General features: G+C 37.2%; 1 protein-coding gene and 1 long non-coding RNA gene across 3 annotated transcripts in view; one reads left to right on the top strand and one right to left on the bottom strand.

Moving 5' to 3' along the window:
* LOC129419540 (uncharacterized) overlaps nucleotides 1-27,423 on the top strand; it is an 88,730-nt gene that overhangs the window by 56,789 nt on the left and 4,518 nt on the right. For both annotated transcript variants that reach the window (XR_012357759.1, XR_008636560.2), the window contains one exon: nucleotides 26,670-26,857. This is a non-coding gene — a long non-coding RNA (uncharacterized lncRNA). The remainder of the gene's footprint in view (nucleotides 1-26,669; nucleotides 26,858-27,423) is intronic.
* vwf (von Willebrand factor) overlaps nucleotides 1-27,423 on the bottom strand; it is a 51,155-nt gene that overhangs the window by 9,180 nt on the left and 14,552 nt on the right. The window contains exons 15-40 of the mRNA XM_073853785.1: nucleotides 27,054-27,269; nucleotides 26,675-26,915; nucleotides 23,778-23,872; nucleotides 23,512-23,666; nucleotides 22,964-23,067; nucleotides 22,733-22,871; nucleotides 22,509-22,643; nucleotides 19,875-20,021; nucleotides 19,555-19,695; nucleotides 17,697-17,795; nucleotides 17,447-17,603; nucleotides 16,558-16,713; nucleotides 16,329-16,464; nucleotides 14,770-16,193; nucleotides 14,538-14,648; nucleotides 14,318-14,461; nucleotides 14,083-14,226; nucleotides 13,242-13,406; nucleotides 13,073-13,119; nucleotides 11,141-11,318; nucleotides 10,649-10,863; nucleotides 10,388-10,577; nucleotides 7,576-7,905; nucleotides 4,426-4,679; nucleotides 2,872-2,974; nucleotides 2,675-2,746 (exon numbers count right to left, since the gene is read on the bottom strand). Of these exons, the coding sequence (XP_073709886.1) occupies nucleotides 2,675-2,746; nucleotides 2,872-2,974; nucleotides 4,426-4,679; nucleotides 7,576-7,905; nucleotides 10,388-10,577; nucleotides 10,649-10,863; nucleotides 11,141-11,318; nucleotides 13,073-13,119; nucleotides 13,242-13,406; nucleotides 14,083-14,226; nucleotides 14,318-14,461; nucleotides 14,538-14,648; nucleotides 14,770-16,193; nucleotides 16,329-16,464; nucleotides 16,558-16,713; nucleotides 17,447-17,603; nucleotides 17,697-17,795; nucleotides 19,555-19,695; nucleotides 19,875-20,021; nucleotides 22,509-22,643; nucleotides 22,733-22,871; nucleotides 22,964-23,067; nucleotides 23,512-23,666; nucleotides 23,778-23,872; nucleotides 26,675-26,915; nucleotides 27,054-27,269 (5,298 nt within the window). The remainder of the gene's footprint in view (nucleotides 1-2,674; nucleotides 2,747-2,871; nucleotides 2,975-4,425; nucleotides 4,680-7,575; nucleotides 7,906-10,387; nucleotides 10,578-10,648; nucleotides 10,864-11,140; nucleotides 11,319-13,072; nucleotides 13,120-13,241; nucleotides 13,407-14,082; nucleotides 14,227-14,317; nucleotides 14,462-14,537; nucleotides 14,649-14,769; nucleotides 16,194-16,328; nucleotides 16,465-16,557; nucleotides 16,714-17,446; nucleotides 17,604-17,696; nucleotides 17,796-19,554; nucleotides 19,696-19,874; nucleotides 20,022-22,508; nucleotides 22,644-22,732; nucleotides 22,872-22,963; nucleotides 23,068-23,511; nucleotides 23,667-23,777; nucleotides 23,873-26,674; nucleotides 26,916-27,053; nucleotides 27,270-27,423) is intronic.

Below are 27,423 nucleotides of genomic sequence, written 5' to 3' on the forward strand. Positions count from 1 at the left end.
TTAATCCTTTTATAAATTTGTGGATTTGCTTGAGCTAGAAATAGCTACTGAACATAAATAAAATGTGCAAAAGGATTTTGAAAAAATACCATTAGAAAGAGCTACTGTAGAAAGAGCTTTTGAACATAAATAAAATGTGCAAAAGGTAGATATGTGAGTAAAATTTTCAGCATGGTTAAATGCTAAAACTAGTGGTTCAGATAGAAAAAGCTTGAAAAAAACATTAAAATGACAACAAGACCATGTCTATGGGGTCAAGAATAACAAAATACTGGCCATTTGAAACTCTAAAGTCATTTATTTTGCCCCATTGTTTTCCATTATGCGGGTGGTAAAACTACTGTGCACGTCGTTCAAATTCATTGAAATTTCGTTTACTTTTAGTTTAGCAATTAAACTAAATGTATATTACAATTTCAAGAATGTTTTCTGCACATCGCCTGAGGAAATCCGAAGTTGCGTCGAGGGGAACCAAACTGAAAGCCGCGACAGCGGAGATTATCACGTACCTACAAGGCTTGCGTCTGACCTGCAGCTATCATTCTGGCTTGGTGTAATGTCAGCGAGTCCTCTGATTCTGACCTTGTTCTTTTACTACTCAGAGTCTAAAACAAGGAGGGCATATTACGTGTTCATTGTATTTTCATTTTAACCGAGCAGCTATGGTTGAGCGTTTCACACACAAACACACACCTCTCCAGAGCACGTTGACACTGACTGAAGGACGCATGCGCTTTTAACTTGTAAACGCAAGGGTGTAATGTAGTCTCTGCTCTCGGTGGAACGAATTAGGAAGCGTACATTAAGGGCGCTCTGAAAAGCGGCAGCACAGCCAAATGATTTAATTAAACCTCGGATTTTTAAACAGATGAGCGTTCCGGTACGCTAAAAGCACGTTCTGGGCGCACGTAGAGGTGGTGGTACGCTCAAGAGCTATTTTTAGAAGTGGCGGTACTGAGTACCGGGGCGTTCCGGCCCACTTAAAGCACTGGTTAAGTGGATTTATTGCATTCTGCAGAGGAGGAGGACTGGCGTTTGTCGTGGTTTGGAAAAATGAAGAAAAGATGACACAATAAACACGGCTGATATCGGATTTAGCGTAAAATGAAGAATTTACTTTTTAATACTGAACTGATATAATACAGATTTTTGCGGTATCTAATCTTATCGTTATACTATATATTTAATAATTTTTCCATTTCCTGTGTTTCTTTACTTTATATTTCATGTGAAGATGAAACAATGCAAAATCACCTTATGGGTGATTCTCACGAAACCATTGAAACACCACGGCACTAATGATTTTAGCTTTAAAATGTGTAATATAGTAACATTAAAAAGCATCAGAATTAACACAATACTGTGTTCTACCTTGCACAATGTGTGATTTCAACATAAGAATTTATAATTGGAAATTTTATCTCATTTTCTGCTGAAATTCTCATTACCGCAATGTGTCCAACTGTGTTTGAACATGCGTTATGTTGTAATTTAATCAAATTAACACAAAAATATTAAGAAAAAAAAATAAATGGATGTTTTGCTACTTTAGATGACAGAAAAAATATTTACTGAATATTCATGTATGATAATAATGAAGAAAAATTAGGAAAATGATGTGTCCATGCCTGATGTTCTCATCCTCCGCAACACTTTTTGAGAACAGTTTCAGCACACATACAGAATTTTAATAAAGTTTGATTTTGAGTGACCAAGCACATGGACCAGTTACTTCAAGATGGCTACCAGGTAAGATCATTTTTTTACAGTTAATTTGAAATATTTTCTTGTCAGAATGCTTACACGACATTTTGATTATCATTACCGCAACAGATGCTTATTAAATGTTAATTTAATGAATAGAAGCATAATACTTTGATTTTAAATGCATGTGCAGAATCTCCAAATTATGTTCTTTCAGGTTTGTCATGTCATTTTGAAAATATGTCAGTGTTGATGTTTTCTGACTGTTGCAGTAATGAGATTTTTTAGGACAAATTTTTAAAATTATGTTACAAAAAGTGTTAAATGATAAGTAAAAGTTTTTAAATTAATGTTCCCATTTACTCCAGACTTTGTTTTTCAATGTCTGGTGGGAAGAAAAGGAAATTTAAGCAATTTTTACATTTTCATGCTTGAGATTTTTAAAACCAAGTTTTCGTGAGAATCACCCGTATACTTTGTAGTGTGCAAACTGTGTCTGACAGGTGTGTCTATAATAACTAATAAATAGCACTCATATTATTTTCTCCAAGGCTAAACCACTTTGCTGTTTTCCTCACTTTTGTTAGTTGCTTTGGATAAAAGCTTCTGCTGTAAATTTATTCATTTTACCAGTCCATGCATTCTTGGAATCAAAGCCATGACCTTGATATTGATTGATAGGGACATGAATCATGACCTACCAATTGAGCTACAGGAAATTAATTGTATTGATTGTATAATAATTTCCCACATAGTGTTGATTTGGTTTGGCGGCTAATTTAGGGTAATTACTCACAAGCCATCCATCTATTGATCTGGCTCTGTCTATCCATTCTTGCGATGGCTTGGATTTAGAATAACAAGCACCGCAGACGATGTATACTACTTTATATGTGAATATATACAGGGATGTATTTTACATGCATAATGTTTGTGGTTGGATACAGTGTGTTCAATGTATTTAGCTCACCGCACTCATATTCAGGACAACACTTGGATTCCATCTTCTCCCGGAGAACCTCGCATTGTCCGCACTCTGGAGCTTTAGCACAGCAACGGTTACCATGACAACACACACTGAAAAGCCACTTCAAAGAAATGAGGCTGATTATCGCGCAGCGCATGCGAACGAAAGCGAGAGGATTTGCGTGTGTTTTGTGACTTCACCTTTAGCATTGGTGCAGGGGAGAGCCGTGCAGTTGATACGCTGTTGATCGAGACACACACATAGCAGACAAGGGTTGTCCTTAGGATTCCAGCTCTCCATAAACTGAAACACACACATATGACAAAGGAATGTTATGCATTATATGGAATTAAATAAAATCTTTATTTATAACCATGCAACCAAAAAAATGCCTTTAGGGCCTTTCACATGATTGCAAAAACTGTATGCTCAATGTGTATGTAGGTTGGCCCCTAAAGCAACAAAGGGTTAAGTGTGTTGTTCATCGGCACATTGGTTGATAGCTCAATGTGTCCCCCATGTGGGTTTGAACCTTTGTAATTGTTATATACATCCAGGTATATATGGCCTCTTGTTTCTTATTCCTTTTATAAAACAGTGGCAAAATAAAAAATATATACACTGCAAAAAATGATTTTCAAGAAAAAACGTTTTCTGTAAAAATATCTAAAAAATTTTTTAATTAAGATGCTTTTTCTTTATTAGCAAAACGACCCAAGAAAATAAGTGTAGTTTTAGACCAAAAATATCAAATTTAAGTTATTTTGTGCATAAAACAAGCAAAAAAATCAGCCAATGTGGTAAGCACATTTTTCTTGAATTTTTCTTGAATTTAGTGTTTAAGAAAAATGTTTAAGATTTTTTTGCTTAACCCATTGGCAGATTTTTTTGCTTGTTTTATGCACAAAATCACTTAAATTTGATATTTTTGGTCTAAAAACTAGACTTATTTTCTTGGGTCGTTTTGAACATTGAGAAAAAGCATCTTAATTTAATAATTTTTTTATATTTTTACTGAAAACAACACAAAAATACTAAGAAAATGTTTTCTTGAAAATAATACTGTACTGTACAAGAAATGATTTTCAAGAAAAAAATTCTTAGTATTTTTGTCTTGTTTTCAGTAAAAATATCTAATAATTCTTAAATTAAGATACTTTTTCACGATAAGCAAAACGACTCAATAAAATAAGTACATTTTTCTTGATTTTAATGTTTAAGAATTTTTTGTGTTCAAGATTTTTTTACTTACCCCATTGGCAGATTATTATAATTTTTTTGCTTGTTTTATACACAAAATCACTTAAATTTTATATTTTTGGTCTAAAAACTAGATTTTTTGAAAATCATTTATTGCAGTATATAAACATGACGTTTTGTACATTGCATTTTTATTAGACATTTTCTGCCAACAAAGGGGTGTTTCTAAATGGCGTGAGGCCATGATGAAAAAATTATAAACGTATAATACCTGCCGAGAACATTTGGTTAATATCATTCTCATTTTTGACGTTAGCGGCCTCAAATATATAAAAAAAATTTCTATGTCATCTCAACTTTCGCTCTTAAATGCTCTCTCTAAATGAATAAATGTAAAATAAATATCAGCTTGGTGCATTTATTAGAGATTATTAACTGCTAATAATTGAATATTAGAACTGATGTGCGTTCACATGTGTGCGTATATAACAGGATATTGTAAAACTAAACCATTTTAAAATGTGCATTAAATCTTAATTTTATAAGTGTGGTACCTTGTACGTTTTCCCGTGGTGGTCCACACACTGACTGCAGACCTCTTCGCTGACACATTTACCACCCATTAACAGCAAGCCTTCAGGGCAGAAACAGCCCTCAGTTGGTGTGGACAAGCACGGTGATCCATTAGCCTTAATCACAGTATCACCCATAGCAACGGTGTCTCCAGGATAAAACTGTCCCTGTTCACACTGATCCAAACATCCCGTACGACAGGCGGCATATTCCAGCGGTTCTGAGCATGACATGGCTGCACAAACACAATTCAATTATTTGACAATTTTCTCCAAAATTTAATTAATTAGTTAATTTGTGGAAAAAACTAATTTAGCATAAAATGCATGATATTGAAGAAAAAAGCAATATTTGGTAATACTGCTTTCTAACTAATGCTATATGCAAGTTTGTTAAAGCAACACTATGTAGTTTTTTTACCTTTAAATAATGTCTCTAAAATTATTTCAGTGATAGAACAACTTTTAACTGGACAAATTGTACTGTTGCTGCAACCTGAGCAGCCTCCTAGCTGCTACAAGCACACTTTGAAAGTGGCAGTGGAGGGTAGGAAACACAGCCCTGCCCCTCCCCCTGCCTGCAGAAGAGTGTCTGATACCAGTCACTGTTGCGCTTTTCAACCATATGGGGGAGCTGTAAGTCATTTTTACATGAAAACTACATAGTGTTGCTTTAAATCCATTTTAACTATTAAAATATACCTACAGTAAAAAATTAAAATGGCTTAAACAACATTTTCACATCCTTTCTTGATCATCTTTCACATTGTAAACCTGAACTGTACAATGTGCTTATTAAAAATGAGTAAACTGTACTCAAAACCAGTGAAAAAAGTTTATTCAACTTAAAAGATTTATGTCTATTCAACTATAGTTCCACAAACTCAAATAAAATGAGTAAAAGAGCTAACTCAGAAACTTTATTTATAACTTCCAAATGGAGTCATTTCAATACCACAGCTTCATTTTAACAAATTAATTTAACAAACTTTTGGTGGTTGTGATGAGGTTTATGGTATTCAATCTGCCAGTTAAGCTAAAAAAAAAAAAGTCTAGCGCTCAGTAGCGGCTCGTGACTGCTCATCCGAGCGGCGCAAATTCAAAATTTGTGTTTGGAGTGTCATGTGTGTTGCTTGCGTTTTAAAATATGTGTCTTGTTAACCATGTTTATAACGTGATTTGTCAAAATAAGTGCCTGCTGCACACACGTCAAAACAGTTTATGATAAAAGAGACGCTCACGTTCACAAAATACACCCAAGACACTCCCTTAAAACCTGATTATGCATAAGATTATAAGAGTATCTGGCTAACGCGAGCGTCTTTTTTATCATGAACCCTTTGGATGCATCTGCAGCAGGCACTTATTTTGACAAGACACGTGATGCAGATAGGTTCACTCGACGTGCAGAACACATATTTTGAAATTACGAACCACACACATGACGGGCTACATACATGTTGTGAACAACTTTGCATCAAGCGCCCTCAAAAAAGAAGTCATCGGCCGCCACTGCTAGCACTGCAAATTTTATTAATGTAAAATCAACACAATTGGTTTCGGAGGATTTCCAGTTCCCAGCATGCTTTGCATGAGCCTGCATTATGAGAGCATTTTTAAAAAATTAAATTAAATTAATTAAGTGATATTTTATGTGGTTTTCAGTAAAGAGAAATCCTCAATGTTGGAGAAAAATTTGCTATTCTTTAGTTTTGTGGTTACCATTTTGTAAAAGTGTGTGTGTGCTTACGCTGTAGGTCGGATGTGTGTTGCTTTATCATATAAACAATAACTGTGTGAAGTCAATGCCAGCGCTGAGCTCAGTTTCTTCACACTTACACATGAGTCACACTGTCTGTTTCTGTGACTTTTGAACAAAAATAAATAGAAAACACTACTTAAGGTAAAACAATAGTATAGTGTACTTAAAAGTTTATAATTCATTGTAATTATCATTTAAGTTTGGATTAATTGTAATTTATAAATAATATTTACTTAAAAATTTGAAGTTGGTTTACTTACATTTTTTAGGTAATTTCATACTCTAATTTTTACAGTGGTTTTACATCACAGCACACGCATGCGCTCATAAACACACAGGCATGCACATTAATGTGGCAGTCTATATCTGCATTGACCCTTAAACTTTGACTATACATAACTTTGAAATAATAAAAAAAAATTTTTTTTGCAAACCATTTCGATATGCATATTACAATATGCACATCTGCGATTGTATCTGTGATTTTGTTATAGGAGGCCATGCAGGGTTAGTAGGCCTGGGGTGGCATTCGTAGGGTGGCACCTGATTTTATCAATCTAAGTTTGGTTGGTTTATAAGATTTAGCTTAAATTTTATTAGTGATGTTTGGTGGCAAGAAACAGAGCAATGACCCACGGGCGTGTAAGCAGGAAAAAAGGGCATAGATTCTGATATTCTCTGATCGGTTTCAGGCCTCATTCATATGTGGAAATAAATTGGACATGAATCAGATACATGCATTCGCCTCCGCAATGAAAGAAGACAGGTCAGATATTGCCATATCAAGACGTGTTGTGCGTCATTAAAAATGCAACGCTGGTAAATGACGTCAACTCAGGTGGACACCACCTGCGATCATATGACTCTTCTTAGCAGCGCAATGGAAGACGATGGCTACCCTTAGTGGAGTAATGTTGAAGTTTTATGTCTTGTTATAAAAATAAAGCTCTATAATCTTGAATAATCCATTGCATTTCTCAACATTTTACTTCCTCTGTGGTTTAAGCTGTTCCGGGTCAGTATGTCTACCTTGAGTTGTTTTGCCAAGTGTTTAGTGTAAATGCAGTTATCAGATACGAGATGATGTAAGCAAGTCATCGGATACAGGCCACAAATCGGAATTGGGCATTAAGATTTGCAGTTTAAATCCAGCCTAACATTCTTCCCAATGCATTCACAAAAAAAAAACCCAATATAGGTTTGGCACAATGAATGATGAAACAAGGACAAACTAATCTTAAAATTAGTTTGACTTCCTATATAATCCAGTGAGTCAGAACTCTTTCTCGGACACAATAAGTGCAATCACCTCACACCACCTCGCTACTGACCTGAGACCTGCAGACTTCACACTTTGTTTTATGACTCACGACAAAGGGTGGGCGATCTCCAGTCCACACACGCTCCTAGTTGTCTGCACATGCTGCTGTATGCTGAGATGAGGTCACACATGGCGTTAGGCTGGCAGGCCACATTTCGACAAATCTGAATGTAGTCTTGGGGCGGCACCAGCGAGTGACAGCGACTGAACACTTCTGAACTTAACACGTCACAGCCCAGCGCCACACCTGCAGCACATGACATGACCTCCTGACTGGCAACACACTCGCCCAGAGCCCATCCCTTCAGATATACCTCAGGGTCCGTGGTCACACTGCCGTCAGACAGCACCAGACCCGACTGATCGTCAGAACATGAACCTGAGAGGAAGACAAAAGAGAGACATACAGAAAATTATCTACCCTTAATATATTTATTTATACACTGCAAGAAATGATTTTCAAGAAAAAAAATCTTAGTATTTTTGTCTTGTTTTCTGTAAAAATATCTAAAAATTCTTAAATTAAGATGCTTTTTCTTGATTAGCAAAATGATCCAAGAAAATAAGTCTAGTTTTTAGACAAAAAAAATATCAAATTTAAGTGATTTTGTGCATAAAACAAGCAAAAAAAACTGCTAATGGGGTAAGCAAAAAAATCTTAAACATTTTTCTTAAACACAAAATTCAAGAAAAATTTGCTTACCCCATTGGCAGATTTATTTATTTTTTTGCTTGTTTTATGCACAAAATCACTTAAATTTGATATTTTTGGTCTAAAAACTAGACTTATTTTCTTGGGCCGTTTTGCTCATCAAGAAAAAGCATCTAAATTTAAGAATTTTTTTGATATTTTTACTGAAAACAAGACAAAAGTACTAAGATTTTTTTCTTGAAAATCTTACTTTCTTACTTACTCAATTTAAAGGTGCAGTGTGTAATTTTTAGAAGGATCTCTTGAAAGAAATGCAAAATAATATACAAAACTATTAGCCTGACGTTGTCATACTCAATTCGAGTCAGAATTTGAGTCTGATAACGCTCCATTGAGCTATAATTATGAGGCGTGTCTCAACCGAAAAATGCCTCTGCACTCAATTGGATAGACCTATGACCAATCAAAGCAACGGGGTGTGAGACGTATGTTGAAATTACGTCTTTTGCAGCCTGACCGAACTGCTAGATATTTCGCTACAATGACACTAACATTGTGATTATACTAAGTCTGAGTTAGCGAATGTACATCAACACCTACTATGTTTACAACATTTCGTTTATATCACAACATGAAGTATTTACTAAGTCATACAGTCAGATTATCTCTTACCATTTGTACGTTAGGTGAACTTCATCCACGACGATACCCATTACGTTCGCTTGAAAATATTGGAGCCTAGTATGTCCCTCCACTTATTCAGCAACCACGATTCCGTGCTTCCGAAAAAAAGCTGGCAATGACCGCTAATTATATCCATCTCGTCATGCACACCGAGTTGCATCGCCGTAATACCCATTTCAGTTGCGACCAACTTTTGCCGAATCCCGTAGGAAGGACGGCAAAAACATCAACAAATGCCCTGCTCGCGTTTCTCTGTTCCTCTTTTAAAATCAATGCTCTGTCGATATCTTTTAGAACAGACTCAATGTCAGAATCCACACATCTGAGTTCTATAGCGGAAGCCATTTCGTTGTAAACAGATTCCACACACGCGCTCTTTGGTGACGTGGTTCATTACGTTACTGTTGATTATCTGTCCATCATCGTATAAAGCCCGCCCTGACAATTTGATTGGTTCGACCAGCTTTGTGTCTAGCATAGTAGCTCCTCAACGCAGAAACCCCAGACCGATCTTCCCGTTATCAAAATCTTGTGGGCGGGGCTAAGATCGGCTGGCACCCAGGCTATAAAACTATATTATCAGGGGTGAATAAAGACCTTTTAAAATGAACCGTTATGTTTTTATAACCTTAGAATGAGACATTTTTATCTGCATACACCGAGGGTCCCCTTACATGGAAGTCGCCATTTTGTGCCGCCATGTTTCTACGGAAGCCCTTAACGGACAAACGTCTTTACTAAGTTGTCTCAGACAATTAAATGTTTGTCCGGTGGTGGCTATCGTAGCTTCTTTATGCATTTCAAAAGCGAAGGTTGGGCAGTGGACTGAGCCGTTGGTTGCAATTCGCAACCTCACCACTAGATGCCGCTAAAATTTACACACCGCACCTTTAAGTGAATTTGTGCTAAAAACAAGCAAAACTATCTGCCAATGGGGTGAGAAAAAAAATCTTGAAATAAGTTTTCATTTTTTCTTAAACACTTCGTTCAAGCTAAATGTTCTCACCCCATTGGCAGATACTTTTGCTTTATTAAGCACAAATGTAATAAATAGCATATTTTTTGTCTTAAAACTAGACTTATTTTCTTAGGTCATCTTGCTCATCAAGAAAATACCCTAACATCTTGATTTAAGAATTTTTAGATATTTCTACTGAAAACCCGACAAAATACTAAGTAAGAAAGTCATTTTTTGCAGTGTAACAAAATTTCTTTCCAAAAATGCAATTATTTCAGCTTTTTGCTCAAAATTTATTTGAAAAATATTTTTTCCTGTTTTGTGTGTTTGTTTGAAAGCAGGGGGTCTGAAAACAAGACAAAAATACTAAAAAAATGTTTTTCTTGAAAATCATTTTTTGCAGTGTAGACTTTTATAGAAGTGGAGATGTAATTGCAGTGAAAGACCAATGAAATGACTTTTTGTGAAAACAAGGCCAAGTTTTGTATCTAAAATCAATATTAAACACAAATGTTAAACTGAAACTCTTTTCTGGATTCAGAATTTGTTACGCTCAACTGTATTTACCACACAAGCCCGTGGTGTTGCTTTCCATAGTGATGTCCATATTGACCATGAACTCGTTGCTGTGTGGAGTGAATGTAAGCGTGAAACCGTGTTGCTCTGATCTCAACTGGTGCAGAATTGCACCAATCTGTGTCACACTTATTCCTTCTGTTCTGAAGGGAACCGCAGTATCCACCCCATCCACTAACACCTGAAATATACATAATGTGTTACCTTACTGTACAATGTACTCGTATACATGCATGCAGTCTTCTTCAACACCTTCATGTCATCCTGTAGCATCACAGACATACCACCCTCCCGCAGCTCCAAGCTCTTCATGCAGATCTGATTGGGTGAGCTTTGACAGGCAGATGTATGCAGCACTAGCTCCGCCCCTCCCGAACGAAGCAGCAAATAGGAGCAAGCGGATTTAAGCTTCAGAGCTGCACCCGAAAACGACACGACGTGACTGGATGAGCTGCCCATGCAGGTGCCTGAAAAATTACAGTAAAGTTGACACTTTGAAAAGTCTTGAATGTGCAAGACGTGTAGGTGTATTTTACAGTATTGGAGGTAAATAGTAATTTTGCTTAACGCTTTCAAATACGTAACAATATGTGTGGCACTGCATGTGTGCTTTCAATTGCAATTGCGCCCTGTGTGTGTCTCTGCAAATAAAATCAGTCTACAATCAGTCTATTTAAAATGGGTTTGTGCACATCTGTGCAATCCATGAGACCACCAGGTGTCGTGAGGGGGGTTTGTTCATACAGGGGCAGGCCCAGGTACATCCGCAGGTGTGGTTTAGCCGAAGGGGCTGGAGGTTGTTTTTGCAGACGGGACGCTCCATCTTCTCGCAGTTGACTCGATGGCTTTGCAGCGTTACTGTTCCTGATGGGTTGCATAGCACTGAGTGACATCTGTCTGACAACATCCACACCTCACCGGGCTGACGGACAGAGATTGGCAAATATTAAAATGCACAAAATACAAACAAGCAACCTGTTATGGGGCGTACACACCAAACACAAATTCAACGATTTGCGCTATTAAATTCAAAGCAAAGATGCGAAACTGCTGTAAAAACACACGCTATACACCTCAAACATGTCTTTGCACAAGTTCAAAATATTCAACACAAAGTTAAATCCCGCTAGTAATCTAGAGCAAGGAACGAGACGCTTCGCATTTGGTGTGTACGCAGCATTAGTCTGCATGAGACACTGAAACGTGTTGTAGCATATAGTTTGTTTATGGCCTTAGATTTAAGAGTATTTTGTTATTGAGCAGTGAGTTTTTGGTGAAGGATGAAGTTAGTTCCATGATGAAGAAAGCCATCTGAGGTTATGGATCCCAAGGCCTAGTGATGAAGGAACTGAGATTGTTTGATGGAGAAAGCACTCCATCAGTACTGCAAAATGACTTTCTTGTTTACATTTTTTTTTAATTAAGATGTACACTGAAAAAATGATTTTCAAGAAAAAAAAATCCCAGCATTCCCGTCTTGTTTTCAATAAAAATATCCAAAACTTAAAAATCCCAAATTAAGAATTAAATTATTTCTTGATGAGCAAAACGACCCAAGAAAATAAATTTGATATTTTTGGTCCAAAAACTAGACTTAAGTGATTTTGTGCATAAAACAAGCAAAAAAATTTGCTAATGGGGTAAACAAAAAAATCTTAAACATTTTCCCCAAACACTAAATTCAAGAAAAATTTCCCTCCTCCATTGGCACATTTTTTTGCTTGTTTTATGCACAAAATCACTTAAATTTGATGTTTTTGGTCTAGAAACTAGACTTGTTTTCTTGGGTCGTTTTGCAAGAAAAAGCATCTTGACTTGAGAATTTTTGGATATTTTTGCTGAAAACAGGACAAAAATGCTAAGATTTTTTTTCTTGAAAATCATTTTTTGCAGTTTCATATCATGGATCTGCCAATGGATTAAGAAAAAATGTTCTTGAATTAAGTGTTTATGAAAAAATTCAACTTATTCCATTGGCAGATTTTTGATGCTTGTTTTAAGCACTAATTGACTTAAATTTGATATTTTTTGATATATTTAAATCCTAATTTAAGAATTTTTTGTTATTTTTACTGAAAACAAGACAAAAATACTAACTAAGAAAGTCATTTTTTCGCAATATAGAAAATTAGAAGCTGGTAAATTGAAAGTTGGCTATACACTGCAAAAAAATGACTTTCTTACTTAGTATTTTTGTCTTGTTTTCAGTAGAAATATCTAAAAATTCTTAAATTAAGATGCTTTTTCTTGATGACCAAAATGACCCAAGAAAATAAGTCTAGGTTTTAGACAAAAAATATTCAATTTAAGTGAATGTGTGCTTAAAACAAGCAAAGATGTCTGCCAATGGGGTAAGAAAGTTTTTTGTAATTAGGTGTTTAAGAAAAAAGAAATCTTATTTCACAATTTTTTTTCTCATCCCATTGGCAGATAATTTTGCTTGTTTTAAGGACAATTTCACTTAAATTGTATATTATTTGTCTTAAAACTAGACTTATTTACTTAGGTCATTTTGCTCATCAAGAAAAAACATCTTAATTTAAGAATTTTTTGATATTTCTACTGAAAACAAGACAAAAATACTAAGTAAGAAAGTCATTTTTTGCAGTGTAGGTGAAGTTTGATGGAATTCTGGAAAGTTTATGGGAATTCTGCATCGACTTATTCTCAGCTCACCTTCCGTTCATTTCCTTCATCATCCACACACACTCCCGGTGGACCCGCTAAAGGACATTATCATCACCGTCATAATCATAATCATCACCATTCACTTCATTATCATGAAATTGCTGAAACGGCATGCACTTTTTGTGTATGTATTGTTGTGTGTGTGTCTATGTCTCACCCCTGCAGAGTTTATCTATGAATGATTGGTCCAGCACAACCATAGCAAGCAGGTACTCTGTGCTTCTGAGCCGGATAATGTTGTTTTGAGAATGTAGGCCAGCGAGCACAGTCAGCTCAGTTTGGTCATACTGTTGACCCAGTCCAATAGGAAACACAGATACACCTGTATGAAACATAAACATGCAAATCTCCACAAGATGGCCACCACTGTATCTACAGTACAAAGTCATCATTATGCTCTATAAACTATACAATAGAGCCATCGTAAAGAGATTTAGGCCTTTTTCCTTAATGGTCCGGACCTCAACCCCACACTGTAAAAAATACTTTGCTGCCTTAAAAATTTTTGTTGAATCAACTCGGATTTACAAGTCATTTCAACTTACTATTATTTATCTTCACTAGAGATGAGTTGTTATAACTACAGGTGAGTTTTTATAACTTAAAAAATTAAGTTGACTTTTCTCAACTATATTTTATAAGTTGTGACAACTCATCTCTGTTTAGAGATTTTTTGCTTGTTTTATGCACAAAATCACTTGCATTTGATATTTTTGGACTTATTTTCTTGAATCGTTTTGTTCATCACGAAAAAGCATCTGAACTTAAGAATTTTTTTATATTTTTACTGAAAACAAGACAAAAATCCTAAGAATATTTTTTTTCTTGAAAATTATTTTTTGCAGTGTACGCAGCGCCTGAAAATAGTCCCCTGCTATTGAAAGTAACCAAGGGGCCAATTCAACAATCATTATAAAGGAGGCAAAAAAGGTTCATATTCACAGATCTGTCAGCTGTTCTAATGATTTTGGCCACCACTGTATAACAAAATCGCCTACCAGCGGTCAGAGCCTCATTTGCAGGCTCATGCACCGAGTCTATTGACCTGTCAGTCACAATCATAACCACGGCTTTAGGGATGCCCATCCGTCCCCCGCTGGTGGATGAAACGGCAGTCTGCACGGCCAATCGCAGAGCAGCTCCTGCAGAGAAAAAGGAAAGAACGCACAGATGTACAAGTGGCATACATTTAAACTGTCAAGCTGCACTGCGCCTGCTGCGTCGCATGTTTACCCAGTCTGGATGCGTTGTGTGATTCGCCGTGTAAATTATCTAGCAGCTTGATGAGGTTGTCTTTATTCTGCTCATCTCTCCAGGAGATCCCCATGGCTGATTTCGCTCCATACACAATCACCGCAACTTGTGTCTCATTACGACCTAAAAACGCACATTAATCCTCATCACATGAGCCAATATACGGCATTATACGGAGGCATTCATTCAGATGACTTACCGATAGGTGTGCTTCTTATAAACGTTTTCACAAATGTTTTCAGGTCTTCAAACTGGTTATCAGAAGAGGCTCTCAGCAGGAACAACAGATCCATGGGTTTGGAGCACGGCACTGATCAAACACACATGCATATAATTGTAACCAAGGTACATTTAGGCAGTGTAAGATACATAATTTTTAAGGGAAAGAAGAAGAATGGAACAGAGGATAAAGCAGTGATCTAGTATCTGACCTGAAGGGGGCAGTGTTGCTCTCGGTGGAAGTGTGGGCAGCAGACGGCGATTAATTGTTCTACTGATATTAATCAGCATGGGACCCAATCTCCTAATGTCCGATGGGTTTTTCATCATGATAGGTTCCTCCGGAAAACTCAGCAGGGCGAGGTCCTCGTATCGAATATGTTGGCCAATCCCAATCGGATACAATTTCCTATGGGTGGAACTCTGAGGGCGCCGAATCACGTCGGTAGGTGGACTCTGCGTTATAAGAAAAACCAACTGGTCCGGTGAACGACTGGGCATCTCCGTTGAAACAGACTCATATACAGATTGAATGGCGTGACCCGTGTTGACTTCTTCCCCACTCGTCCAGCGTAACTGTCGCATTCTACGCAGCACCTGCTCCCTGTGCCACATTTCCATGCGGTTGATCACCACGGTAACAGTGAGAGAGTACTGCATCACTGTAATTCGAAGATTCTCCACCTCTTTGTCATCAAGTGAAGCAATGACGTCCACCAGCGCATCACGAGTTTTATTAAAGTTTTCCTCGCCCATTGAGTTAGAGCTTTCCAACAAGAAGACCACCTCGGTTGTTGTTACTGTAGTTGGAGGAAGTGTGGTCCCAGAAAAGAGAATAGCAGCGGTTGGGGGAACTGTGGCAACGTTGGGTTTAGAGGTTGTAATAGTTGTTAAGGTTGCTGGTGTAGTTGTGGCACTAGCGATTCTAGTAGTGGGTTTCTTTGGGGGTTCCGGGTCCAACCCCAAGGTGCAAAGGTAGTCGGTGATGTCCAGAGACCGGTCGTCAAGCTCCGCCGCACCGCTGACCACAAATGCGCGACTGCTGGGCGTCGCTTTTGTGATCTCATTGACCTGTGCCATACTGACGTCGGGTCCGAGGGCGACCGTGAGGATGGTTATGTCTTTCTTACGCAGCAGCCGCTGAGTGCTGCGCATGGGCCGAGGATTAGTACTGGCCGTCAGCAAGATAGCGACGCGGCCCGCGTGCACACGCTTGTTCTTGTCGTAGATGTAGACCGCCAGGTATTTTATGGCCTCATCCATGAACGCCACATCCCCACCACTGTAATGCAACCCACGCACCATATTCTTAAAAATCCACTTCTGCACCTGCATATCGTAACTCTTCACACCGGAGTGGAAGAGCAGAACTGTGGCACGGGTGTGAGCGGAACCCATGCGGAACCGTTCCACGACCCTTAGGATGAAGAGTTTGATTAAGTCGAAGTCTTCCTCACTTATAGCAGATGATCCATCCACTAAGAAAGCCAGATCCATCGCCCTGTCACAGGCGTCCTCCGGTATCGCCGTGGAAAGCGGGAGGGGTGTCGGAGTGTTGAAGATAGTGGTCGGTGATAGCGTGGAGGAAATATCTTCGGGACATGGATCACACGTCATTGTGTTGCTCTCACAGTGGCTAAAACACATTTAAACACAAAGACGCATTTTAGGCAGTGTTCGAAGATTATGGGGGTCCCCTAGCTAAGCAACCATTTTCATTTTTAGGTGACCTACTGTAACCCTTTAAGATCCCACACACAATTTACCGTACCATATCTGGCAGAGATGTGGATCATCGTGGTTCAGGAAAAACTTCTTTCCATGGGAAATTCTCTCTCCAGCATGCATACAGTCTTGACACAGCGATGGTTCCACACACTTCTTTAGCACCTCGTCCAAAATTTGTCCTGAAGACATTGAAGTAGACCACAGTTGTGAAATAAAGTGAGACAGAAGTCTGTGAAGTATTTTCAAGTATATGCGAATTCCTGGTGAGCTACCTGGTGGGCAGACAGCATGGCATCCCTCCACACATGTCACGGGACAGTTCAAAGGTTCAGGGTGCTGACAGGTTTTGGGACAAGCGCTACCACAGGCGTTATATTTCCACTCGCACTTCACTCCTGCGTCCTTATTTAACTCCTCACAGCTTAGGGCTGTACGTAAGCAAGTAAGCAGTTATTTATAAGACACTTTTATTTAAGGAATTTGTGTTTGTTCCTCACCCAAAGCTATGGATTTAGAGAACTTAAAATACAGTCATATGGATTTAATATTTAAAGGGGACATATCATGAAAATCGGATGTTTAAGTGCTATGATTGGGTCCCCGGTGCATCAACCTAGAAAATGTGAAAAAGATCAACCCAGTTATTAAGTTTTGGTAAACCATTCTCTGCAAACATGTGTTAAAATAGATCATTGAAATTTGGCTCCCCTTGTGATGTCAGAAGGGGATCTTATTATAATATTACCAACCCTTAATCTGCACTATCCAACTACGGCGCTGCCATAGCACAAAAAAATTTGCATCCCAATTCGTAAGCTGCATCCTCTGAAGGCTGCATTTAAAGACCTTTTGCGACCCATTCAAATGCAGCCTCGGTAGGCTACACCAACTCATTTCAGTTCCCCTACACTGTAAAGGGGAAAGTTGGATTAACTACAAAAAATACTTTTGACCCCCAGAAAATAGATTTCTTTAACTTTTATTTTCTCACTTTATTTTTTTTAGTAGATCCAACTTTCACTTTTTACAGTGTAGTGGATTTCGGTGGATATGGCCGTCGAAGACCGAGTCCTCGCTTTCAAAATCTGCGTCTTTCGAGGAATCCATCTTTCGAATGGTGATACCGCTATCGACTTAGTGTTTCCTGAAAGTGAAACTCACGGCACAAGTCGTTGGATCTCCAGTTCACCACCACTCCCTTCTGAGCACACTCGTGTGCATACGCAGCAATGGCATTACAGTAACACGCACAATCTCCGACAGACGCACACGAGCATGTGTCATGAGTACAAATGTCCCAGTACGGCTCAGGGTCCACCTGACAATGACAAAAAATGAGAGTAAGACTATAAAAGAGCATTAAGGACTTTTCAGAAGATATTTTTATAATATGAATTTAAAGTTTATATACCACACTATTACACTCCCTGAAGGGGGTGCTGGTGAGCACACGACAGGACTGCTCCACTGTCACCAACTTCACCATGTCTGTGCTGCATTGAGATGGTACCTGGACATTGACATCAAAATCAGCTTTCCAAAAGTAATCAATCTCACAAAAGGAAAATGCATTGCATAGCAGACACTACTGTAATGCTCCTTAAAGGGACAATCCATTTTTTTGAAAATATGCTAATTTTCTAGCTCCCTTATGCTGCGTTTACACCAACCGCGGTAGAGGCTTGAAGCGCGAGTGATTTAAATGTTAAGTCAATGTGAAGACGCACTGACGCGCATCAGGAGGTCCCGCGGCGCGGAAGAGGCATCAGGCGCGGAAGACGCGTTTCTGCCTCATTCGCGCTTGAAGCTCACGCAAAAGGCGCGAATTGAACGTTGTGCGCGGTACACGCGAATGGTGCTTTTTGTGCATTTTGCGGTTCACGCGAATTTGCGGCTTACGCCCGAGTTGAAAAATTGAACTTTGGCGGAATTCCGCGCCGCGTTAACCAATCAGGAGCATGCTTGCTGCTGTGGTGGCAGCCCCGCCCGGAGTCACTCAGTCAACCAACGCTTGATATTGTCCGTGAGCAGTCACCCGGAGCTATACGACACAAGTTCTTATTTCTATAGAGGCAGGAATAAAAAGGACCTCGCTTGGAAGAGTGTCAGTGAGGACTTTGGGCAACCTGGTGAGTTGTGATACACACTTCACTTTTGAGTCACGTGACGTTTATCGACCCGCGCTGTTTATTTTCCCCCTATAGTAGTTACCAAATACAAACTGGTAACTCTCTCGATAAATGCACAATCAACATCAGTCATCTTGCAAACAGACAACTGCATAGCACTTGCCCCTCCCACAAAAAGCGGAGTTTGCCTCTGACGCGTGTCAAATGCTTGCTTTTTCCGCGCGTCTACTCCCCTCTACACCCGCGAATGCATTCAAACTGTTCAAGTGGCAAACTAGGAGCGGTAGACGCAATTTTGACGCCTGAAACATGGTTGATGTAAACTCAGCATTAGAGTTAAACATTTGATTTTTATCATTTTGGAATCCATTCAGCCGATCTCCGGGTCTGGCGCTACCACTTTTAGCATAGCTTAGCACAATTCATTAAATCTGATTAGACCATTAGCATCCAATAAAAATTTACCAAAGAGTTTAGATATTTTTCCTATTTAAAACTTGACTCTTCTGTAGTTACATTGTGTACTAAGACCGTCAGAAAAATAAAAGTTGGGATATCCTAGGCAGATATGGCTAGGAACTATACTCTCATTCTGGCGTAATAATCAAGGACTTTGCTGATGTAACATGGCTGTAGGAGACGCAATGATATTACGCACTGCCCGAAAATAGTCCCCTTGGTTACTTTCACTAGCAGGGGACTATTTTCAGGTGCTGCGTGATATCACTACGCCCACTGTAGCCATGTAACATCAGCAAAGTCCTTGATTATTACGCCAGTTTGAGAGTATAGTTTTCTTAACCATATCTGCCTAGAAAATCGCAACTTTAAATTTTCCGTCAGTCTTAGTACATGATGTAACTACAGAAGAGTCAAGTTTTAAATGGGAAAGATATCCAAACTCTTTGGTTATTTTTAGCGCCATGCTAATGGTCTAATCAGATTCAATGGATTGTGCTAAGCTATGCTAAAAAGGCTACCGCCAGACCCGGAGATCAGCTGAATGGATTCCAAAACGGCAAGATTGAAATGTTTAACTCTAAGGGAGCTGGAAAATGAGCATATTTAAAATAAAAAAAGTGGAGTATTTCTTGAAATTCGATATTTTTTGCAACAGCAATCATTTTAGCACACGCTTACCTGAACTGCATCAGCACAGCTAGGTTGGACTTTCCAGGAATTTCCAAAGTCAACAAAGTTCATTTCCATCTGGTTACTGCTGCTCATCAGATCATTATTCTGACTTCCATCAAAATTTCCACAAAGGCCACAGACTTTACCCTTAAACACACATAAAAATAGTTTACACTGTACTCATTCTTGATGTCAATTTTAACTGTAAAACAAATTCATAAAAAATATTTTAGGGTTACATTCAATTACAGTTACCTTGTATAATTTTTTTTAATTAAACTGTCTACAATATGTGTTAGTCATGTAAACTTATGTTTGTGTGTTACCCTGTACTCTCCGTTGATCTGTAGTGTTATTCGGGTTCCCGTGTCCCAGGTAAGAGAGATGTGCTTTCCCAGCAGGATGATGTAATACTGCCCAGAGTGCACAATCTCAACTTCTGTCTCTTTTAACACCGGCCTCTTCATTTTCACCTGTTAATACAAATGTCATATAACATGTCTAAAAAAATATATATTTATTAATATATACAGTATATAGTACTACAGATACAAATTCATAAACATAATTTTACTAATAACTGGTGCTGTTCAAGTATAATATAGTATCGGTACATTCTAACTAATGTCCTAATACCAATTTATATGGTATATCAGCAACCTATCATGTTAGCCAGATATGGTGTCAATATGGTGATGCTATATATTTAAAGCAGGAGTTTAGCCAAAAGACAACCCATTATAACAAAATAAGCATTTAAGTACGCAAGGTAGATGATTGATAAACAAGATTGTAAATGTGTTGAATCAATAAGGATTACTTCATAAACTAGATTAAATTCTAATTTAGCTTAAACTAAATTAAAAGTTGAGTAAAAAATTCTGTCGCATAAAGTTCATTAAATATCAAATAAGTTTTAGCATCAGAATGCTGAAATAAAAAATTGGACCTTTAATTAAGTTTGTCTAGTGAGACAGAAAAGGCCTGAAAAAGCATTTGAAGAGTTTTGTTGCAAAACGAGATAAATCAATTTTTTAACATTTTTGTCAAAACATGTTTATTATTATGTTATCATGTTATTATTTTGTTTTATGGTGCTACTTAGCTGGATTTTTTAAGTTATGAAGGTTTATATCAAAACAAACCAACTGCAGTTGCATTGAAATTAATTGGAATCCACAACCTAAAAACGAGATTTCTGAACAATTAAAAAACGGTGGTTATCTCGTTTTGCAACGAAACTCTTCATTTATTAAAGATCAAATAAACACAAAATATTTTTGCTGTGTTGTCCCAAGTGGTGTAAGGCGACACATGTGGCGGATCATCGTAGTACCGGCGTAAAACTGCCTTTTTATTCTGTACATGGATTTATGAATGCATGGTAAATATATCTGTAAATGTATCGTGACAGATAGCACGTGACTGTTAACACACCCGTGTTTGCTCGGACCAGCTTATGAAATCAAAATATCCTATAAGTGATTAGAAAGCATACGATACATCTGGTCGTGTCGATCTCCCGCAATAGTGTTATGCCATATTTCGATCAGTTTGCGCAGCGGCGCATGAAGCCCGATGAACACATGAAGAGTTTGCTTCCAAAACAAGATAACTCTGTTTTTAAAAAAATTGTCAAAACATGTTTATTATGCAACATGATCTCATGAAAAGTGATGTTATAGTTACAAAAAATTTGATTAATTTATTTGTGTCCGTTGCCCGAAATTCAGCTTTTTTCATGCCTTGAGCACAAATGTCTTTGGACACGAATAAATTAATCAATTTTTCGTGACTATAACACGACTTTCCATGAGATCAGTCTGTTATTATTATGTTATCATGTTTTAATTGTGTTTTATTGGACTACTTAGCTGTATTTATAGTTAAACTGTAGTTTGATTGATATTAATTGCAATGCACAATCAAAAAACAAGATTTTTGAAAAATCAAAAAAATTAAGTTATCTCGTTTTGGAACCAAGCTCTTCACATATTCGTTTATAAGCATTTTTTCTTTCTCTATTAATATTCTGCAATATTGCAACTTATTTATATAATAAACAGCTTGATACAATAGATATGACTTGTGAATTGTTCTGATCAGGTTGTTTATTTTCTTTTTTTACCTTAACATTTTATATGTTTTTTATATATGTTTACATACATAAGCTTAATACACAGATAGTCATGCATTTTTGATTGTCATTCAGAAATGTATTGAACACTGCAAAAAATGATTTTCAAGAAAAAAAATGTTCTTAGTACTTTTGTCTTGTTTTCAGTAAAAATATCTAAAAATTCTTAAATTAAAGATGCTTTTTCTTGATGAGCAAAACAACCCAAGAAAATAAGTCTAGTTTTTAGACCAAAAATTTCAAATTTAAGTGATTTTGTGCATAAAACAAGCAAAAAAATCTGCCAATGGGGTTCTTGGGTCGTTTTTTTCTCATCAAGAAAAAGCATCTTAATTTAAGCATTTTTAGATATTTTTACTTAAAACAAGACAAAAATACTAAGAATTTTTGCAGTGAAATAGTAATATTGGGTTGTATTATGCAAATGGCAAAACTCTTGTCTTTTATAAAGAAAATGCTTTAATTAAAAAAATCAAAGGGGACCAATTTGGTTCCTCACATTCTTCAATACTTTTTAAATGGCATATAGCATATAACCTGCAGTCCATCTGGATTTAATGACAATTAGTCTAGGTGTCAACCTCATTGTGAAAAACCATGTAGCCTAATAATATTTCATTAACAGTAGTTTATCAGGTTGCTTCAGTCCAGGTGAACTTGTTTATGTGTACTTGGCGCCACCTACCGCATTTTTGCGGATGTACGGTTTGATTGACATAATAGTATAGACCACATAATTTATTGAGAGGCATTTTCATAAAAAAATGTATCTTATATTTGAGACAATATTGTAGATTAAATAGAAAACTATCAGGGTATGTTACTCTTTGTTTTCCATGACAATTAAGCCTCCCTTGTAAAACACTGTGATGGATTTACTGCAGCGGTAACCTGCAATCCCACAGGCGGAGTTCTCCACTAGAACCCTGAACGTGCCATTCAATCCATTACAATAATCCTAATCAAAGAGAAAAAACTATTGTTAACATAGGTGAACATGAGGAACAGAATAGGAAAAAACAGAGAGAGAGAATATTGTCTACATACCTGAGCAAATACGTATTGACAAGGTCCAGGAAACGAGAACTTCAGTCCATCAAAACTGATGTAGTGCGACTCTCCTATTGCCCGACACACGCCGTCACACACACGCTGCGTACATTTCCACTGACGCCCCTCACAAACGCTGTAAAATAACAAAATATATTGAGAAACTCAATGATCTGTGTTTATTATACCAGTGTCAGTCAGCAGAAGAGATGTGATTGGCTTATTTACCAGGTGTTACAATCCACATTAATGCTCTGTCCTGAGGCATAGGGGCGGTTGTTATGGAAACAAGGACACTGGTCTAGCGGGATGCATTCTCTTCTGTGTCGAACCTGGAAGCATTATTTCTGTTGTTTAAGTTTCGTATGGATATGTCAACCAGAAATCCAAATTTCCAGATACAAATACTGTAAATAATTTTCAAAAAACTTTGAAAAGCATTTGTTAATAGCCTAAATACATTTTTTTTACATGTTTTCCTGGATTTTTTTCCTGGAGTTTCCGCCCCACACTCAACCCAGGCAAGGATGGTTAGTAGACACGCCCCTTACTGCTGATTGGCTACAAGTGTGTTTTGGTACTCGGACGACTCCCTTTGCCAAAGTGCTTTTCAAAAATCATGCACCCCGCCTTTAACCTAACACACCGATGCTTTTATGCAAAGTGACAAGAATACATTTTATCAGTATCTGTGTTCCTGGGGTTCGAACCCATGATATTTGCACCTCTAGCACAATGCTCTTCAAAAGAAACTACAGAGACACACACACACTTACCATTCCAGATGGACACATACATCCAGACACACATCCCGAGCTGACGCACTCCAGATCCAGGTTCTGGCAGGTTTTGGCACACTCTATCCCAGTATCCCTTACACTGCTACACTCGAAGCGCTGCAGTGGAGGAGGGCAAGAGATAGAGCGCCGCTCTACAGGCACAAACATGAGCACAGACGCAGACAAACAAATCATTAGATGTACTGTACTGTATTTCTCTGAGCATACCATTAAGATTGTGTTTTATTGAGTGATGTGAAAACCTCGTGAAATTGGATGATCGTCAAAGAACAGTTCTGATAGGGTCGATCCAGCGGCTTGACTAGAACTGCAATGCATGGATCCCTTCTCACACACACTACAAAAATACACACACAAAAAAAATGTTTAATTGTAGTTATTTACACCATGTTGTTTTGTACGGAGCCCCTAAGGTGACATGGAGCAAAAATTAAATAAAGTTTAGTTTCATGTGCTCACCTGAACTTTCATGTGCAGAATTTTTTTTTAAGTTTGTTTTGCGTGCTCACCTGAAACTATCGCGCGAGCACGTGAAACTATCGTGTGGTCACGTGAAACTATCACGCACTCACGTGAAAGCAAAAGTTTCACGTGTGCGCGCGATAGTTTCACATGACCACGCGATAGTTTCAAGTGAGCATGCGAAACTAAACTTAAAAAAAAATTCTGCACATGAAGGTTTTGCGTGAGCACATGAAAGTTTCACGTGAGCACATGAAACTAAACTTTAGATTTTTTTTACTCCAATGTCACCTTAGGGGCTCAGTAGTTTTGGAATATTGTGGTATTTTTTACAAATTATCTGTGAGCTTCATTATTTATTTATTTATTTATTTTTTATATATAATGCAAACACAGAAAGTGACTCTATTTACATGTGCTGAATAACAAAGGGAAAAACAAAACAAATAAAACAAACAAACAAACAAACATTATTTTTCAAAAAAATTCATATCTTTAATCAAAAATGCTAATCTCCTCCTCTCCTCAAATCACAATCTCTCTTACTTTGCTAATAGCAATATGACCCAACTTCCAATGAGTTTTCGATACACGAATTCAAGTCCAGCCCTACCTTTTATCATATAAATAGCAATTTTACTCGGACATACGTCACTACGGGGAAAATAAGACAATAGCTACTTCCGTTTCATGGTGACTTTAATTGTGCAAAAATCATAAAAAGCAATAGCAAAACAATGTATGAATGTGTTTGTACAAATTAATACAAATTAGCCACCTCGTAAAATACATACGACTTGCCAATGAGATAGCGTTGGATTCTCGAACGTTTCCTTGTGTAGGGTGCATTCATTCTCACCCCCCACCAAAGAAAATTTATGACATAAATTGATCTCAAACTTAGAACCTGAATTAAGCAAAACATATTCAATTATACAATGTGTGTTGGTTGGTAGCCATTTTTTCCCTGAGGTTTGACTAAACAGAATTTATGCTAAATAATTTATTTGATAAAATGCCATAAAACTGGTGGCACCAGTTTGGGAACCACTGCACTAAAAGAATCATAATTTGATCATATTTTGTTTACATATGAAACATTTGTGCAGGTTGAAAAGTTTCAAAAATGCTTTTGTGCCAGCCTCACTAAAACTTTTTAAAAATTAGGAATTTTGTGACTTTTCTGTGTTTTGTAGTGCTTTATGTTAAATGTTTCATTGTGTGGAGATGGCTGTTACTGAGTCCAAGTGGGACAATCAATTATATTCAATTCAATTAAACATATTGGGGCTGTTTCCCGGACAGGGATTAGACTTGTCCTAGACTAAAATAAATGTAAGAGCTGTCCAAACTAAAAACAACAAATATGCAGTTATGTTTTTAGTAAGGCATGTTTGTTAAAACTAGTTATATTTCCTAATTAAACGCAGGTCTAGTCATGGCTTAAGATAATCCCTGTCTAGGAAACCACCCCAATGACATTAAAACTACTTTGAACAATGTGCATATACTGTACACACTGCAAAAATTACTTTCTTACCTATTATTTCTGTCTTGTTTTCAGTACAAATATCGAAAAATTCTTAAATCAAGATGTTTTTTCTTGATGAGCAAAATGACTTAAGAAAAGACATCTAGCTTTAGACAAAAATATAGTGAATTTGTGCATAAAAAATGCCAATGGGGTACGAAAAAACATCTTTAAATAAGTTTATTTTTTCTAAAACACTTAATTCAAGAAAAAATTAAGAACTTTTTTTGTCTAAAAACTAAACTTATTTTTTAGGTAATTTTGCTCATCAAGAAAATGCATCTTGATTTTAGAATTTTTAGATATTTGTACTGTATCACTCTAAACACAAACGGTGCTATATAGCACCAAAAGTGGTTCTTTGCTAGTAATCATAGAAGAACCGTTTTTAGTGCCATATAGCACCGGTGAAGCACCTGTGTAGAACCATATAGTGCTATGTAGAACCAAATGTGGTGCTATAGTGGTGCTATATGGCACCTATATGGTTCTACACAGGTGCTTCACCGGTGCTTCACCGGTGCTATATGGCACAAAAAACGGTTCTTCTATGGTTACGATTCAAATCAACAGTTTTTGTGCTATATAGCACCGTTTGTTTTTTTAGAGTGTAAACAAGACAAAAATACTAAGTAAGAAAATAATTTTGAATGAAAATGATTTTCAAGAAAAAAAAAATTTCAGTAAAAAATATCTCAAAATTCTTTATTTAAGATGCTTTTTCTTGATGAGCAAAACGACCCAAGAAAATAAGTTTAGTTTTTAGACCCAAAATATCAAATTTAAGTGATTTTGTGCGTAAAACAAGCAAAAAAATCTGAATTTTTCTTGAATTGAGGGTTTTAGAAAAAAAAATCAAGATTTTTTTGCTTACCCCATTGGCAGATTTTTTTGCTTGTTTTATGCACAAAATCACTTACATTTTATATTTTTGTACTTATATTCTTGGGTCGTTTTGCTCATCAAGAAAAAGCATCTTAATTTAAGAATTTTTAGATATTATTACTGAAAACAAGACAAAAATACTAAGATTTTTTGTCTTGAAAATCATTTTTTTACAGTGTGCTCATTTAACTGTAACTGTTCCTCTCTGTATAGTAAAATAGTGTTTCTTTGTGGTTTGTTTTTTGTTTTTGTTCAGTTTACCAGATGGAGTGATGATCACCAATCATGTCGTTGGGCTCAAAGATTTCTCCACTATAGTGGCATGAGCAAAGGTCAGCAGGCACACATTCTCCCGCATCACTGAGGAAGAGTCCCCTTGGGCAGAAACAGCCTTCATCACACAACCCGTGACAGTCGCTGTCAGGCAGGGATAAAGACCTACAGGTCTGATTACACACATTTCCACACGTCTCGTACACCTGGTCATCCGGACACGTCAAATCTGTTCAACAACAATCATACACAATTTTAAACATTAATCATAATACTTTGACTAAATAGAAACCAAAAACATGGCAGTGAAGAATAATTTGTAATATATTTATTTACAAAAGCGAACAAAAATGAAAATTTCTTATACCACAGTATCCATGACCCCTCCAGTTGATCAGCACTCCCTTGGCTGTGCAGGCGGCTGCGTAACTGCGCACGGCATCACACAGACATTCCTGCCCGTCTGCGCAGGTGCAGACATCATAGCGACAGTTCTTCAAATATGGATCGGGGTTCACTTCGTAATGACAGGGTTCAAACTTTACTGAGAGCAGAACTGCGCAGGCTTCTTCTGCAAAACGCACTACAAACACACACAGAGACAAAAATCATCAAGCTTCCACTTAATGGTGTTTGTTGCCATCTAGTGTACATTTGTGTTTTTAAATGATGATATCATACAAGCAGTTATTCATGATATCACAACTAAAAGTATTTAGACATTACAAAGTTTAAAA

The sequence above is a fragment of the Misgurnus anguillicaudatus genome, chromosome 15 (assembly GCF_027580225.2).
Source record: "Misgurnus anguillicaudatus chromosome 15, ASM2758022v2, whole genome shotgun sequence".
Taxonomy (NCBI): Eukaryota; Metazoa; Chordata; class Actinopteri; order Cypriniformes; family Cobitidae; genus Misgurnus; species Misgurnus anguillicaudatus.